The sequence below is a fragment of the Petromyzon marinus genome, chromosome 3, assembly GCF_048934315.1.
Source record: "Petromyzon marinus isolate PM22_M1 ecotype Great Lakes invasive population chromosome 3, UKy_Petmar_22M1.pri1.0, whole genome shotgun sequence".
NCBI lineage: Eukaryota > Metazoa > Chordata > Hyperoartia > Petromyzontiformes > Petromyzontidae > Petromyzon > Petromyzon marinus.
The window spans coordinates 11,480,432-11,498,330 of record NC_133669.1 but is presented as its reverse complement, the minus strand read 5'-3'; the positions used below and the strand labels follow the sequence as shown (position 1 = coordinate 11,498,330).

Below are 17,899 nucleotides of genomic sequence, written 5' to 3'. Positions count from 1 at the left end.
GGAGGACCCGGAGAAAACCACGCGACCACGGAGAGAACATGGAAACTCCATATATACAGGCGCCAGGGTCGGGATCGAACCCACGCCCTGCAGCATACCTGGCAAGGAGGTTAACATCTCGCCACCGTAGCACCAAACTGAGGTCATCGGGTTCCTCGCACGGCCCACTATGTGTGTATGCCGAACTTCTTTCACACCATACGCAGCCAACCCATGCAAATCGGAGGTGCATTAACCAGTGCGCCACCGTTCCACCCACAATTTTCATTTGTCACTTCGTGATTTGTAGATCGTATCCCTGAGTAGTTGTACATGTCTGTAGGATGTTGCATAACTCACTGGCTTTCAAAAAATTGGCAGGTTACATTGAGGTTTCCAAACAGCCTCAGTTATTTTGAAGAATGACACACACAAAATGCAAACGTCCATTATGCCTTATTTACAGCTTTGACGGACCACATTGTGCAATATTTGTGGGAGAATGTTTGCTTTGCAAGGTAGTTTAAAAGTCACTCCTTCCAGCGAATCACAGCAGCTACTTGTTTAAAGCGCATGCGTTAAAAGTGAGCGTGGGGAATACTTAACGGCTTGGTATACGCCCATACTTTTAAGCCTGGTATATGCCAATACTTTTAAGCCTAGTATACGCCCTTTTAAACTCTTATGCTGAAATCACATTAACTTTTTTTAATCTCTCGAACAATAAACAGAGCGCTCAATAGTGTGTGGTTGAAATCTAAAATGAATTTGCATGGCATGTGACATTGAGTTACGACACTTTCTATCAATGCTACCTCACCAAAATGTGCAAACGATAAGTTAAATATTAACTAATGGTAACATTCACCTTTATTTTGAAGATATCTTTCCCTCCTTCAAGGCCTGATGGCAATAATGCGGGACAGCATTTTTGAGGAATTTCCCAATGCTTTAAGTGAACTAACAACACCAGTCAAATAACGACAATATATCTTATTTCCCTACAACTGCAAAACACAACACAAATAACACACACTATGTTTTTGTTCTGTCTAGGAGAGGAGCAACGAAGCCACAGTATGTTGCGAACATTCTTGAATATGGAGCTCTAATTATAAATGTAAGCGGTACAAAAACTCATAGAAGATGAGATGTCAGCAACCATTAGCAATGTATGTATTTTGAACTTCTTTGACACCGTACACAGCCAATTGTGATAATTGGGGCTGCATGAAGCAGCTACTTATAGTACACGTTGATGATACTCAAACTCTCAGGGCAAAATATTATTGGTTGATTTGTCCCTTAAGAGTATTTATACTTCGTCTATTGCAAGGTGCAGTGGTGACACAGGAGTTATAGTGCTATGCTGCTATGTATGTATGTTGAACTTCTTTCGCACCGTACTTAATCAACCGCGTTAATCTGAGGTGCTGGGGAAGAACCCAATGGCCTGCGTTCGAAGCCTGGCCATGGCTAACATCAGCGGAAAGTGATATCTGAACCGGTCATGTCACCCACTTCACCAACCCACACTGACCAGAGAGTTGAATTATGGTGAAACAACCCCGATGATGAAAACAGCATGGGGGAGGCCTTCAACCAGCAGTGGTTTAACATGGCGGATCTTCAAAAACAGAAAATCAAGCAACATGCTGTCTTTGCATATTTTACACTTTAGAATACCGAACCAAAGGATTGTTTGAATGCCGTTTGAAAGTGTATGAGGTCAATGAACCACTGCGCGAAATAGAATGTATGCTGCAGAATTTCGTCGGAGCAGAAAGGCTCTTGAAGATGAGCCCAGGTCAGGAAAGCCTGCGACTGTGATGAGTGAGACAATCATACTGGCTGTGGGAGACATGGTTTTGAAAGACAGCAGTGATACCTGAGGCATTAGTGTGGGGTCCGTATATATAATTCTGCACGATCATTTGGAAATGTACACGTTGCGTGCACAGATTGCCAGCGTGATAACTTCTCACGACGATATTGACCTGATGAAGGCGGCTGGGGACAAGTTTAAGCGGCGATTAATTCCCAGGAATGTGACCCAGATTTTACTATTCCGGCTCCGAGTCCAACCACAGTGCAGCAGTGGAAACATCAGACTTCTCAAATAACCAAATAAACTCAAGTCAGAGTGATCTGCGGGCAATATCATGTGCACAATTGTTTGGCAGTTTATTGACTTTTCACGCCTCATAGGGAGACAACCACAGGTCAATATTATGGAGACTTAATGCACCGACTGCTCTAGTGAATAAAAAAAAAGCCCCCTTCGAAAGATGAAGGGCACACCCCTTGCTTCTGCATAACAATGCCCCAGCACACGGAGAGATAGTCTCGGATTCCGATTCCGGTAAGGAATGCCACTTCGAGAAACTTCCGCATATACGGCCTCTCCTCCAGACCGGGCACACAACGGCCTCCACGTGTTTTCCAAACGGCAGGGAGGACCTTTGTAGAGAGAGCGTTGTGAGAATTGGCGAAGAGCCGAAGGAGACTGTAACAGGGGAACCTGAATGGTTCTTGAAAAATAATACTGTTATTGTTCTTCTTGGTTCTTTCGGTAAAGTCACGTAGAAGGTTACTTTCGATGTGAGTTACTTTCGATATGAGTCGTTGTACCACGTGCAAGCGGCAGGGTGTGGCAGTGGTAACAATCGTGTTTCATCGCAAGAAGCGCCTGGGTTCGATTCCCGACTTGGGCACCCTTAGTGCGGAGTTTGTATGTTCTCCCCCTCTTTGCATGAGTTTTCTCCGGTATCCTCCCATAGCTAAAAAAATAACCTACAATTGGTATTGGCCAAAACATCCCAATGCTGAACGACCACCTTCAAATTGCTCAAATGATGTAGATGCTCACCCCGAGCCCTCATTACGTTGATAGTGGCATTGTCTTTGAGCTGTACACCTTTTGGCGTCATCTGGTCGAGCACCAATTGGGTCGAGGCTCAAAAGAAAGCCGTCCCTTGGTGTGTACCAATCAGTTTCAAGGACAATGCCACATATATTATCATAGTATGTTTTTGTTTGCATTTTGACTGCAGGTATTGTGGTTAATGCAGACATGAATCCTTGTAAAAAAAGGTTTCAGTTTTATTGCCAGAAAAAAAAGGGGAAAACCCTATTATTGCTCAAATGAGGTTACAGGCGGCGGCAGCAGCAGCAGCAACATCCCTCCACTCGCAACCACTGCAACAAATTAAAAAAAAAACTTGGCAGGACCATCCTAAAAAACAGCCGAGAGACTCATTTAGGCTTCCCTTGGCAAACAAGAGTCGTGGAAGCATTCAGGAATGACTGTGGGCGGACCTGCCGATGTTGCCCCTGGCAGCTGAGAGGAGGAGGTGGTGGGATTGGAGGCGTGTGCTTGCTTAGGCATTGTGCAACGGCACTTTTGCAAGGGCGACCACACAGGTGGAACAGGTCGGACAACGTGAGCACACCCAGCTTATAAGAGAGAGAGGGGGGGTGGAGCGCTTGGCTCAGCATTCGTAGAGGGCTTGGCTCAGGATTCGGAGAGGGCTCTCTTCCTTGCAAGTCACACGGTAAAGTCGGCGGTCCTCTCCACCCGCTTCCGAGCGGCTTCTTGGATCGGCAAAGTGCCCTACCGCACACGGAGGCCCTCTCGCTCCTCTCGCTCGCTCGCAGCTCAATAATCACCTGAAGCAGTTGCGATTCGCAGGGCTCGTGAAGAGGAAGAAGAATAAGTCGGCCATGGATGCACCTCCACCTGTCACCACCACTGGCCCCTCAGCTGGGGATATCTATGGCCAGGCCTCCATCTCGCCCAACTTACCGCTCGGTGGGGATCTCTGTCGGAGGCTGTCGGGGATTCTCATCATGCCAGAGCTGGTGGGTAAAGGAGCCGAGGGATTGTGTTTGCGTTTGGACGGGGGGGGGGGAGGGGTGCGTGAACGATTCAGCTGTATGGGTGTTGTGCCTTCTACCTGCCCATGTGTTTAATAGCAACGGGCGGGGATTGTGATTCGTGTGTTCGCTGCTTTTTGGTTATTGCAATCTGTACGTAAAGAGAAGCCTTCATCCGTCTCCCTCCCTCGGTTTAATGTATTGTACACGGATGTAACGTATGCAATTTAAGAACAAACACTCCCCTTGAGCACTTGGTTTTCAGAACGAGGTTCATTCAGAATATCAAATATGCTCGTAACTTATGAAGGGAGTCGTACAAGGAATGACATTGAGAATATTGCACTGGAAATGAACACGCTGGGGGCAATACCTCGTCCGGAAATTGTCATTCACACCGCCAGCCGTTACCTTATCGCATTGAGTGACCACGAACAATGGAAATGTGTTTTTTTTGTGTTCTTTACACGGCCACGTTTAATGTTAATATAAAACTTTACCAAACTAAAAAAAAATAACCCCTGGTCATTTTTATTCAGTTATTTTTTTAAAACCAAGCATGGAAGTTGCAGCGCCCCCCTCCACCCCCCCCGATCTCGTTTACTGTCGTTGAGCATTCAGTCACCACACACCACACCCAAGCCTCGTCGTTTAATTTGGAAATTATGCAATGGGTGAAAACGATGTTAACATGACTGATGCTCTGGGAGGCTAAGGTGTGGTTTCTTTGTTCGCCTTTTGCTTTCATTTAAAGGGGTACCTTTTCCCATGTATTTGGCCTACTCTTCCATGCTGACCAGGTGGTGGTTGCCCACGCTTAGCCTACATATTGCAACTATTACAAAGCATGTGGACAATGCATATATTATATTCTTGGTTCTTTCGGTAAAGTCACATAGAAGGGAAACAATAAAATAAAAAATATATTTTTTGTATTATTTTAATGATAAAAATATTTTATTATTATTTTAATAATATTATTTTAATAATAATAAAAACATTTTATTATTTTATTGTTTCCCTTCTACGTGACTTTACCGAAAGAACCAAGAATATGAATCCCTGCAGTCACGAAAGCTTTAAATACAAATTTAATGCATATATTATCAGTTTTTTTTTGTATTCTGACCACAAGCATTGTGGTGAATGCAGACATGATTCCTTGTAAAAGGTTTCAGTTTGGTGTTGTAACACTATAACACCTGTTTTGTTGCAAGAAAAAGGGGAAAACCCTATTATCATGCGCTTTTTGTTGACAATTTGAGTGTCCTCGTGTTTTGGGTCAACCTTTCAAAATATTGCACACCATAAACAAGGCTATGCATATGGAAATGCATCGCTGATTGCTGGAGAAAACTATTTTCTCTAGGATTGTCATAAAAGCTGGACTTATACTAAGGATTTCAATTTAGCCAATAAAGCACAGAAACCTTTGAGTTTTCTTGTTGTGTTTGGTAACACTCAGGGCTACATTTAAATCCCTGCCTATTGCTGTATAGGTGGACAACCTTGGCATAGGTGATGTCTGTAAGGGCATCATTGGTGAAATTGACTGTTGTCTGTAATGTTGAATGGTGATCATTTGCCAGATAGGCAATGTCCAGCTATGGTAGTGTTGTGGTGTGCCACAGCATAGGTACATTTTGCAACTTGAAATTATACTGTATATCATTACATCAGTGGTGACTTAATGTTATAAGCCTACGTGAACCATATGCTTAGTGTGGTGGAAAGGGACATACCTGCCCGGGTGTTCCTGTGATTAGATGGTGCTTAACTTGCAATCGTCTGATTTGCGGGTTAAATTCCTGGTTGGGTGTGGACTTGGATCATTATCTATGACCATTAAACAATTGCCAGATAAGTCAGTGGTTGTTGTCACTGTCTTATGGAGAAACACTGGCACTTGTCACGATTATGTGGAATTTCCTCCGCTGGCTCAAACGCCACCAAAGGTGATGGTATCGTATCGTCCGATTGCTCGTCAAAGACGCACTTGGGTTAAAAAAAAGTTTGTATACTCGGAAATACTTTTAATTCCTTTTATTAGCCTTGGCCGAAGGAGAGCTTAGTTCAGTTGCAGAAAAAGAGCACTGGTGATCATTTGTTTAATGTTCTTACAAAAAGTCATGCCATTTCACGGCTCGCAGTAGAATCGCTTTTTGGTGCATTTTTAGAGAGGAAGAACACTCTGGCACTGTTTGTTTAGACAAACGTATAAAAACAACTGAGCTATAGAGGGGGAGAAAAAAACACCTTTTAGGGTGGCGTGCATTTATCTGGAGTGCAAGGTTCACTTTTAGGAATCCCACTCTAACCCCTACTGTACACTATAGACTTTGGCAACAAGCTGTCTATCAGTAGACTTTGTAAGGCAAATCACCTCGACCATTAACAATATACAATGGTTTCCAACTTTACCACCTGCCTGAGGAATTGTATGTTCTCCCCTTGTTCGGCACGAGTTGTCTCCAGGTTTGCAAAGTTTTTGACCAAAAAAAAACCCTACAATGTAAGTGATATTTTATTTTCCAAACGTCCCAATGCTGAACAATTGCCAACATATAACTCAATTGGGATTACATGTGACAACATCGCACCCTTACTGCAAATAAATGGCAGAACCATACTTAAAATTATATCTTGAGACTCGGTGGGGATTTCCTTGAGCAAGAACCACACAAGCGTAGATGCTAAATACCACAAAATGCTCATAAGTGGTTTTTCATGACCCTTGCCAGATACTCCATTGGACAGCCACTGACTTCGTGCACTCATTGTATTGACCCCAAAGATGATGGCCTGAACCGACCTCAAATGAGATGACCATTGTATAGGGTTGCCGCCTGTTCTGGTGTTCCCAGAATCATTATCTTTTATTTAAGGCCGCTTTGCTGATGAATCTGTAAGTCTTCCCATGGACGATAACAATCTCAGTTATTGTCAATTGCATAAGAATACACCACTCAGGATAATGCATTTTACACGACATGTAATTATCCCCTCTTCTGGTATTGTGAGATATTATTCTGCCCATGATATGTCCCGATTTTTGGTACCCCAAAGGTAGCAAAACTTGCGCCCTACCACATTGCCACTGGGCTTGACTACAGAAAGATAAATGCCTCTCGCATAAAATACAGGAAATTGAATTGAGCAAGTAAGCATGCATTTTAAATCAAAATAAAGCAATTATTTTCAAGCATAAACACATCCATCCACGAGGTATGACAAAAAATAATACATAATATATTAATATAATTTCCTGCCAAACTTGGACCCCATATCGGGAGGAAAGGGTCGTTACCTGTAAGATGGGCAGTTCATCAGCATCGAATTTGGCATGCCGGAGTGTTGATGAGATACCGATGTCAAACCCGGTCCAGCGTTTGGTGCTCCTGAAACAAAGCTACCGAAATGATGCACTCCCGGAAGGCCATGTGGCTGATGGGTTTTGTAATAAATACTCATATTATGTTTTTATGTCGAGAGATGGATATGTTAATTAGGTATGAGGCTTGTGAGAACAGCCTCAGGATGCTTTTAAAATAGAATGAAATTCTCTATAAACAGGTGTTAGGGGAGTGCCGCTGGTCACCCTCCTAATTGTTTTAACATTTCTCAATTGCAGTAAAGAGCAGGTTGAATGTCAAGCCCCGGCGAAATACACGTACATAAATATATAAATATATTCTCCTTAAATGCCAGTATAAGACGCAATTGTGAAATGAGCACAATCAACTTGAGTTATTTTGCCAATAGATTTCCTGCAAAGATGAAAGGAAAGCTTCCTTTTAAAGAGAAGCCTGTTTTTGATGTTTATTGCATGCTGAAGTACAGTGTGCACGGACGGCTGTGCTGTACCTGTCTGACTGGATGCACATTACATTTTCTCTTGTCAATATGGGCTGCATTCCCATCGGTTGTCAATTATCTTTACTCCTCGACAGTTTCTTTCCACCCTGATCCTTAAGCATACATCTGTCTGGGGGTTACAACTACTGTACATCTGTTCAGAAATTGCATTGTACTGAGCAGGTACAAATCTAAAGTGCAATTATATTAGATTGTAATATAAATTATAATTAATGGGTTTACCATTTCAGCTCTCTGCATGGAAATTCATAATCAGTTGCATTTCTCATCATCATCGGCCTTGATCTTGCTCATGCTGGATGAAGGCTACCCCAAGCCCTCAGCTTTTTGATGACCTTGTGATGCAATAAGCCATGTCCAGTAGTTCCCGCACGAGAGTTAATGTCACCGCTCCTCCGTCAGTGGTGAAACATCCTCTCGGCCGCATATCCTCAATTAGCTGCCTGTTAGTTTCAACTAACAGCCATCATCCCTTCTCGCATGTGTCCTACTACTATTACTACGACTAATGCTATTTGTTATTTTACCAGGTAAGGCCCACTGAGCTACATAACTATTTTTTCAGAATCGCCCTGGCCACACATGATGGCTTAAGGCAGTGGCTTATGTGGCAATGTATAGCAGCCAAAAACTCTCAACGCATGTTTCTAAAATGTAGAGGGAAAACAACCAGTGGACCCGGATACAAATCAACGCGACCAATGGGAGTACACGCAAACTCCAAATATCCAGGCGTCAGGGTCGGGATCGAACCCACCGCCTCCTGTATACCAGGCGAGGAAGTAATCGTCTTGCCACCGTGACGCCACTTAGAGGCAACAATATAGCAATGCAATTATTTCCTCATTGCTGATGGAAGGACCCCCACTGGAGCCAGCTCTCGAGAGAGCCCTTCTTCACAGCGTATTTTGGCCTCCACTTCCAAGCCGGCCAACTGCTTTGCAAGAGGCACGAGTGCCCGCACTTTGCCCCACCAGACATGACCTGCCAATCAACTGTGGTGTGCCCATTTTATTAGTGCAGGGCGGACAGAGTTGCAGCGATTTAAGAAATTTCGCCTAGTCCAGTGCTACCCATTTCGCCATGGCAAGGTCGTTGTTTTAAAATCTTGCTGCAAACTCCAAATATACAGGCGTCAGGGTCGGGATCGAACCAATGACCTCCTATATACCAGGCGACAGAGTTAATATCTTGTCACTGCCGTGCCCCTGCCCAACAACCCCGCCCCCCTCCCATTTTTTTATTTATTTTAAGCTTTCAATACGATGTATAATTTGTATATGTTGTCTGAACGATGTTCTCTTTGTCTTTGTGTAATTCAAAGCATGCACCTCTCCATGCCTCTTTGCATACTGTTCATGCGTTGGTTCTGTTTTCTCTGTCTCATGTTTGTGATGCATATCTGGAGGTACAAACTCCGTGGTTTATTTTAAGATGTATTGGATTTGAATTGACATTCTCAATGGCTTTGTTGTCATTTTTTCTGCCTCTCAATTTTCATAACAACACTGAGTGGTAACATACGGTCCAACAACCCTCATGACTTACATGGTGTGGCAAGGCCTTCATGGGTAGAAAACACTGTAAAAAAATGTTTTAACTACAATTGTGCTAACCGTATCATTTAATGAGATAAATAAGTTCATTCGGAACTGTCACACCCCCAAGCTGTTGATTGGAGAATAAGAATTTGCATTTACAGATGAGGGTACATAAATGTCCCGGTTACGCAAAGAGCCTTTAATCACATCTCAACCATTCCATTGCCCTGCTGCAGTCTACCCAAGGTGACCAACAGTGGCAGCTGTCCCTGTGGTAGACGGCATGCACAGCACCGGCCTACAAATGGGCATCGGTCTGCCAGTAGGGGGCGATTTTTCTTTGGGTTTTCTTTGTCCCCCCCCCCCCAAATCAACTTAGTTGGCAAGTTATCTGTAACATTTGGTCCATGGCTTTTTTCTTTTTTGAGTAACGTCACAGGATATTTTAACGTCCACCGTGAAGCAGACGGCACATTTTTTTTGTTATGGCTAATACTCCTGAATTATTAACCAGAGCGACAGCCGAACTCAACCTTCCAACATCGGCAAACGAGAAAAATGGGCTGCTGCCCCACAGGTTCCTTTTAAGTGTGCCCTTATCTGCAATTGGGATTCTACGCGTCCCCACGTAACCTGCTTATATGTTGGTCATATGGTAGTCAAACATAATTGTTTCATTCTCAGAGCTGTAATTTTTAAAAACATTTTAGTGCGAAACTCATGTGCAGTCATTGTCACCACGTGGATATATGTGGCATCGCAGGAATGCAGGAATGCGTGGGGTGGCAACAACTTGGAGACCTTTATCCAGGAGTGCAAAGAGCAAGTCTAATGATCACGATGTGGTTTATTGGGTTAAGACCATCAACTCGTCACGTATGATAACCCAGTTTATTCACGGGTGGCTGAAACCACAGATGCAAATGCAGGAGCCTCAGTAGCACTTGCACGAAGACACCTCATCAAGTCACATTTTTAAAATGGCATTAGCTTAATTTTTCACTAAAATGGAATAGAACGACGGACATTTAAGTACAATAAATATAAAAAAATGATGAATGTGCAGGACTTGAGGCGGTTGTGATGCTACTAACTTGGCATTAATTGTTTTCTCACCCTAGATATTCGGAGCTCTGGTGTGGATCATGATTGCGGCCACCAACATGGTGTATCTCACGCAGCTGGCCCACGGATGGATCTTGTTCGTGTCGGTGACCCTGTGTTTTATTTCACTCGCTCAGTTCATCATCTACCTTCTGTCCATCCCCCAGCAGACCTATGCCTGGGTGGCACTGGTGAGTAATGGATTTGGTTCACTTCGTCGTGATTGAGGATCAATGCAATTGGTTTTGCCTGCAGTTTTGGTGACGGGTGGCTCTTATTTACATTGTATCATCGTTTAGTATTGTTCATACTGCACCTCCCATGCAGTACATCAGAACAATGGGGTGTTTGAGATGCATTAGAGACCAAATACAATGTTCAAAAACAATATCGTATTGGTGATATACACATTAATGAGAATAAATAAAATTGAGAGCTAAACCATGCTTCACAATATAGGAATATCATTTATGATATTTAATGTCTTATTGTTTCAAAGTGTAAGTGATGTATTACAACGTACCAAGCACCTTCTATCATTAGAATTAATAATGTAAAATAATAATTGCCTTTAGCAGTAAAATAAACATAGCTATAACGCCGATTAATAGCTATGCACTTTAATGCACCGTATAATGGCGGTGAATCTATTGCCGCACTGTAACTTAAAGTGGGCGACCTCGAATTTGATTTCCGTCCACAGCTTAGATCGGTGATGAGTGATGTCTGAACTGGTCCTGGGTGTCACCTTGACCGATCCGCTCTGGCCAGTGTGATGAGGCCCCTCCCCAAGCCATAGGAGTCGTGGGGAGTTTGTAAACCAACCTTCGCCACACTGGTCTGAGTTTTCCGCAGTGCCCACTGACAACCTCAGCCTGCATAACCCTGCAACATCTTGTTAAGGCTGATTGCCCATCCGAGCACTATTCAGACTCAACCCTGCATTTTCTTGTTCTTCTGTTGGGGAATGACTGTTTCCTTTACTGAAATCCCCTTGCAGTGATGTTTCTACTTCTCCCTGTCCGTCGTTGAGCGTTTCAATTGAGACGGCTTCCATCTGGTCCAAGGTTTGATGTCCAGCCAGATCGTCGTCTCTTTCCCAAACACCTTCAAGTGTTCCCTCCATCACCATCAATTGCAGCCAGTCGCCATTAATTCTGGTAACGTGTCTGAAATATTGCAGTTTTCTATATTTGATCTCATTGATTCTTTGAAATCTTGATTCTTTGTCTGATAATTTATATTTTTCAGGGGACTTCATTTTACTGTTGCAGGCTCTTTATAATTAATTTAAGATATTCTCCCTAAGGCTTCCATTTAGAAGGCGGCAATTCCCTTCACAAACCCTGTGTTTTTTAGTGCCCGGGATCTGTTGAAACGAAGCACATTCTGGGTGATTTGGTCATGTCGTTTATGAATTGTATACAGAAATGCATGCATACAAGGGCACCTGCCAATCGCGCCTGTCTGTATTTAAAATGGCGAAATTGTTTTTAATATGGGTTCGACTGTCACCCTTTTCACATCTACCCCGCACCTCCGATGAGCATGGTTGGCTAAGTACGGTGCGAACGGAGTTCAACATACATACACACATAACCTTGAAAAAGAAATGTACAGCTCAATAGGTTATTTATTCGGAAAATAAACTTCTGCTTCTGAAAATTCTCTATACCATCCATAACTGTCAGAATGCATGGCTATAAAAATGTATGCGTTTATATACAAAATGATTATGCTTTATACATTTGAAAATGTATGGTGATCTATCTTTTGTGACAAAAAATCCTACATTTTTATTTAACAATATGGGCTTTTAGATTTTAAAAGGCCCAATATTTTCATTTAAATATCTTTGTGCCATTTTCTTTACGTATTTTAACATTGAAATCACGCGATAAAAATCCCTGATTACAGAAACAACTGAGCAATAGGTAAAAGTGAAAAGGTTGCGATAAGTGAATATCTGAAGAAAATTAGTTGCTCCACCCACGCACAAATAGATTACTGGTTACTGGACAAGAAGTGCACATTTTGACAACTTTACAGCACAGCACTTTACAAGCAAGCGAAGGTACACAATATTAAGAATACATTACGAGTATAACTGCAACGCTGCTCCTAATAACGTTTTTTGTGGGTTTGATCGCGTTAGTATGAACGTGTCGTTAACCCACCAATGTTCGTCACGTAAATAAAACGCGCCAATTAGTGACTACCTCAGCCCACCGATGTGTTGGAGAGTAAATCCACAACATTTAGAATTTGAGTAGTGCGACGCTTTGCTGGTAATTACATCCAGCATCATCGGGCGATTGCTGCCACAACTCTGGCAACACTGGGTGGTGGGCTGAAGTAGTAAAGAATTCACACTTTTTTTTAATTCTCCCTACTTGCCCACTCCCCTCCACATTAAGCAGCAAGCACACTCCCTGTCTAGTTTCCGCTCATCCCTCAAGACCCACCTCGTCTCCCTGGCTCATCATCATCATTCCCTCTATCCCTAGGTACACCCGTAATTCCCATGCCCACCAACCTCCCTTCCCCATACCCCATCCTAATTGGCCATATCGCTTTCAGCTACCCTCATTGTACCACTCGTAACCCTTGTAAAAAGCGCCTTGGATAAAGGTGCTTCATAATATACTAGCGGGAAGTACCCGGCGTTGCCCAGGCGAAAAATATATATATATCAAATCTTCTCTTAAAAACCTTACATATACACAGATACTAAGGTATTGTGAAAGCCCGGTGGGCCGTTTGTCCATTTCTCCACCAACAAAATTAGAAGAGGCTTGCACAAGTCCAAAAAGTTATAGAAAGTGGGGGGTAAATAGTTGACCTAAAAGGTTTCCGAAAATTGTGGACCCTCCCCCCTAAAAAAATATTTTTACCCCCACGTAGGTATATATACCTACACACCCGACATACAACAGAGTAAGTAGTATCTATTGACTCTGTAGTTTTATCTACTGATTGTACAGTAGTATCTAGTGAGCCAATAGTTGTTAGTGTTTAGTAGTATGTACTGATTGTAGCAGTAACGACTGACCGTAGTAGTAGTAGTATTTACTGGCCCTACAGTAGTATCTACCGACTCGATAGTAGTAACGACTAACTGTTTAGTAGTATCTGCTGACTATAGTAGTATCCACTGACTATAGTGGTAACTACTAACTGTATGGCAGTATCTACTCACTCTATAGTAGTGTCTACTCACTTTATAGTCGTGTCTACTGACTCAAGTAGCTACCGACCGTAGTAGTATCTACTGACTGTGTAGTAGTATCTACTCACTGTATCAGTATTGACTGACTGTAGTGGTATATACTGTTTAGTACTACTAATTCTATATAGCAGTATGTACTATCAGTACAGCAGTGTTAAGTTGCAATTATGGCTTCATTTTTTGGTGATTTCGAAAAGTTTTTTGGTTTAGACATGTTTGTTTTGTTGTAGTACGGAGTTAGACTGATGGCCTTAATCTAAGTTTTCTTGTGGTTGTTGTTGTTGTTTGACTTGCATCCCACTGGGATTTTTTGCACACAGCGTTGGTGTATGGTGCTTTTTTCAGGAATATTTTGATGTTTTTTTCATGGATTTTCTGTTTGCACAGTCACATAGTCACTTTAAGATGTTTTTCTTGTTAGTGTTTTTGTTTTTTTGTTTGTTGTGGTTGCACCCGATTCAAGAGCCGAATGGCTCACAGGGCTATACCAAAATAAATAAAAATAAACTGAAACTGAAACAGTGCATACCGACGCTGGTGGTACCTGGTATCACTACAGCAGTGCATACCGACTTTGGTGGTACCTGCTTTCACTACAGCAATGCATACTGTGGTGGTACCTCCTATGATTACAGCAGAACATACTGACTGTGGTACCCGCTATGACTACAGTAGTGGATACTCACTGTGGTGGCACCTGCTATGATTAGAGCAGTGCATGCTGAATGTGGTGGGAGCTGCTATGATTACAGCAGTGCTTACTGTGTTGGTATCTGGTTTCATTACACTTGCTCATGATTATTAGTGAGGGGGGCGGGGGGAGTACTCCATATTGAGTGACGTCACCCGCTCATGATTATTAATGAGGAAGGGTGGGTGGGGTGTCCATTTGGAGGATGTCACCTGCTCATGAATATTAATTAGGGGGCTGGTCGATGTGGAGTGACGTCACGAGCGTTAAGGACGGACATTCCTGGGTGATTATTTCCAATGTCAAAGACAAGAAATGGCACACTGCTTTAAGCATGGGGGGAAATGCTATACGTCCTGCTCTGTACATTAGAAGTAAGCAAACATATGGCGGGGAATTTAGAATAGAGGAAAACTGCTCCTATCTGCGGTAATATGGTGTACCAATGTAACGGTTAATTTTAACCCGTGGGGTTATCCGTGATTTTATTCTTCTTATCTGTGGGGGGTAAGAATTTGCAGGTAACCCATGGATAGTAGGTTCGGGTAGTGAAACAAAAATTTCAGCTAATAGGAGTTTTTTGCAGATCCTATAGCTGCCGTGGTTGATATTGGTTACAGATAATAAGGCTGTGGATAAGAATTCTCCTCTACTGTATGTGAAAAGGTCGGATTTGTGGACATCTTTTGCAAATTACGATTACACCATGCTCTCACTGCATTGGGGGGGAGGATGAGGGGGGGCTCATTGACCAGAGCATATAAAAGTTATGTATGCCTCAATTTTTTTTTCTCTTTTACAGGATGCTGCCTACAATTGCATGGCATTTCTGCTGTACTTCAGCGCAGCTGTGCTTCAAGTTTATTTAACGGCAAGCATGGGTCAAACCCCGATATCTTTATCGCCGATTTTCAATGTGTATCAGCTAAACATCGCCGCAACAGTGAGTAATGTATTTACCTGTGTTTTATTACAATGAGATGGTTGAAGTGTAAATGGTGAGAATGTGAAAAACAAATAATCGTTGAACGATGTCACGAGACACATTGACTCGTTTCAATCAAAAACAAATTAAATTCCTACCACCTTAGTGCGGTGCTCTGCATACACCAAAGTGCTGTTTTAATGCACTGCTGGCTACTCGTGGTGCGAAATAAGTTCAACATACATACAGGATATATTACCATCTGCGAGTTGCTCCTTATTTTTTATTTACTTCGCACTCAAGTGAAAACTACATCCACCGTGTTATGAAATGCTTAATGGAAAATGAAATGATACATTGTTAATGTAAATAACAATCAAGTTGCATTGCACGGCAAATAGCTAGGTCACATCTAAATTAGCAACTCGTTATGAAGCTTACCTTTTTTAAACATGCCATTTTTGGCCCAATGTTCCATGTTTACTGGGATACTGTATAGAGCTTACGCTCAATTTAAAACTTAAGTACCGTATTAAGCAAACTAATGAGGTGATTTAACACGGTTGTTGACATTTTTTTAGGGAGGTTAATGACTTATAGCCATATACATTTGTAGTCGTGGAAAATAATTGTCTAAATTATTGGAAGTGCTGTCCAGGTGATTTCAATTATCGTGTTCTGTGTTTACAACTAGTTGTGACATACAATACAATAGGGAATCTGTGGCAAAGTGCTGAGGGTACTGCGTTCAACAACCCAAGTTCGATTGATGAGATGTTCACTAATTGGCCTGGCATGCAGGAGGTCGTGGATTCGATCCAGACCCTGATGCCTGTATATTTAGAGTTTGCAGTTTTTCTCCATGTGGTTGTGTGGATTTTTCTCCGGGTCCTCCGGGTTTTCCCTTCACATTTTTATAAACATGCGTTTAGATTATTTGGCTGCTACAAATTTCAACATAAGCCACTTCATTTAGCTATCATTTGTGCCCCTGGTAAAATAAAATTAATCGTGTAAAAGTTTAACATTCGTGGTGAGGGTTATCTGAACTTATTCTGCCCCCCACGCCTCTCCCCCATTTCATCAACCCACACTGACCAAGTATGGTGAAGGTATGGTCCAAATAAGCCTTGTTACTGACAGCTTTGGAAGGGATTTATCCATTCATCATTGTTTTATCAGAGGACTGTACATTATTATTGTAATCTTTTTTTTTATTTGCACATACGCATTGTTGTAAGCTGGCATTGTACAGCCAGAGTGCCATTTTTATAGTCGTACCAGTTGACCTAAGTGATCTCCACATTTGTCTGCTCCAGGTGTTCATCTTCATTGTGACCTCCCTTTATGGAGCCAGTTCCTTCATCAGCCTCAAACGGTGGAAGAATCGTCAGCCATAAACGGGACAACGTGTGCTCGAGAAGGATTTGTGGGCCATCGTCTGCTTCAAAACTGGATGTGCTTTTGTCTTTTTTAAAATACATTTTTTTAATTGTTGTATACATAACTACAGTTTAAAATTGTTAAAAAAAATTTTACTGGTAAAACATGTGTAACTTTTTTTTCCTCCATTGCCTGTCAATTTGTGCCTTTCTATCACGTTTTATGATTAAAATTTTAAGGGGTTTTTATTTCATCCAAATTTTCTGCTGTCTTTTGCCACAATAGTAAGCTGGCTTGAATCTGTAATGCACAGAGGCTTGCTGAAATCGGTGGTATATTTCATATCTACACGTTTATATAAGGAGAAGTAAATGGCATGCTGTGTAATTGTGGCATTTTTGGTTGTTCAGCAACAGATAGAGGTTGTCAAGCCAGCATAAATAACTTGTGTCCTAGGTGCCCTTGATGATCAGTGGGTTTAATAACGCACATTTTTTGACACCGGTAACTCTTCGGAGAGACCTACCTTCCTGCGTAATGGACTTTACTCTCCTTGCCATCTCCAATGCACTGCATACTCAAGTCCTTCCCGAAATCTTTATTGAGTGGGATATTTTACCCAAAGTAATCTGGTAAAGTTTTTACAGGGTAGACGGCCCCAATTTTGAAGTAACGTGTGATTGATGAAATATATATATATTTTTTACGATGGTCATGTCCGTTAATAAACCTAGTGGATTAATTTCATTTCACTGTATTTAATTTGTTTACTCTGCTTGAGTTCAGCTTTACCAAATGCTCGAAATGAACATTTTCCCATTCTAAAACGTCTTCATTCTACAGCTCATTTTTTCCCCTCTTCAGAAACATCGTAGTACCATATAGGAGTTTGAAGAGTTCTAAACAGTGCCGCTATACACGTTTGGTGTACTACGAAGTGCCTGTATTGCAAACTATTTTGACTACCGGTTTTACCATTATTGCAAGTGACACTTGCATTTGAAAATGAGATTCATCTGCTCTGGATTTGAAAAAAAAATGTATTTACAATGCCAGGGTAGTGCAACTTAGTGCAGTACTTGAATGGGAGACTGCTTGTCACCAGGTGGTGTAAAGTTGAGCCTAGCTGCTGGGTGGCCAGGTGGTACAGCAATTTCTTTATTGAGTCTCTCTATGCGGAGCTCTGAGTGTCCCCCCCCCCCCTCCTGTACTTGATGGGGTTTCTCCGGGTTCTGGGTTTGTCCCACAAGAAGCTAAACACTCATTATAGGAATTGGCCAAAGATGTCGTAAGAC

At 42.2% G+C, this 17,899-nt stretch overlaps 1 protein-coding gene across 1 annotated transcript; it reads left to right on the top strand.

The window, feature by feature from the left end:
• The first annotated feature begins 3,467 nt into the window (after positions 1 to 3,467).
• LOC116953673 (myelin and lymphocyte protein-like) lies at positions 3,468 to 17,351 on the top strand. Its single transcript, XM_032974064.2, has 4 exons — positions 3,468 to 3,840; positions 10,394 to 10,567; positions 15,099 to 15,239; positions 16,541 to 17,351. The coding sequence occupies exons 1-4, from the start codon at positions 3,703 to 3,705 to the stop codon at positions 16,619 to 16,621; spliced, it is 534 nt and encodes a 177-aa protein (XP_032829955.1). The 5' UTR covers positions 3,468 to 3,702; the 3' UTR covers positions 16,622 to 17,351.
• Positions 17,352 to 17,899: the final 548 nt, after the last annotated feature.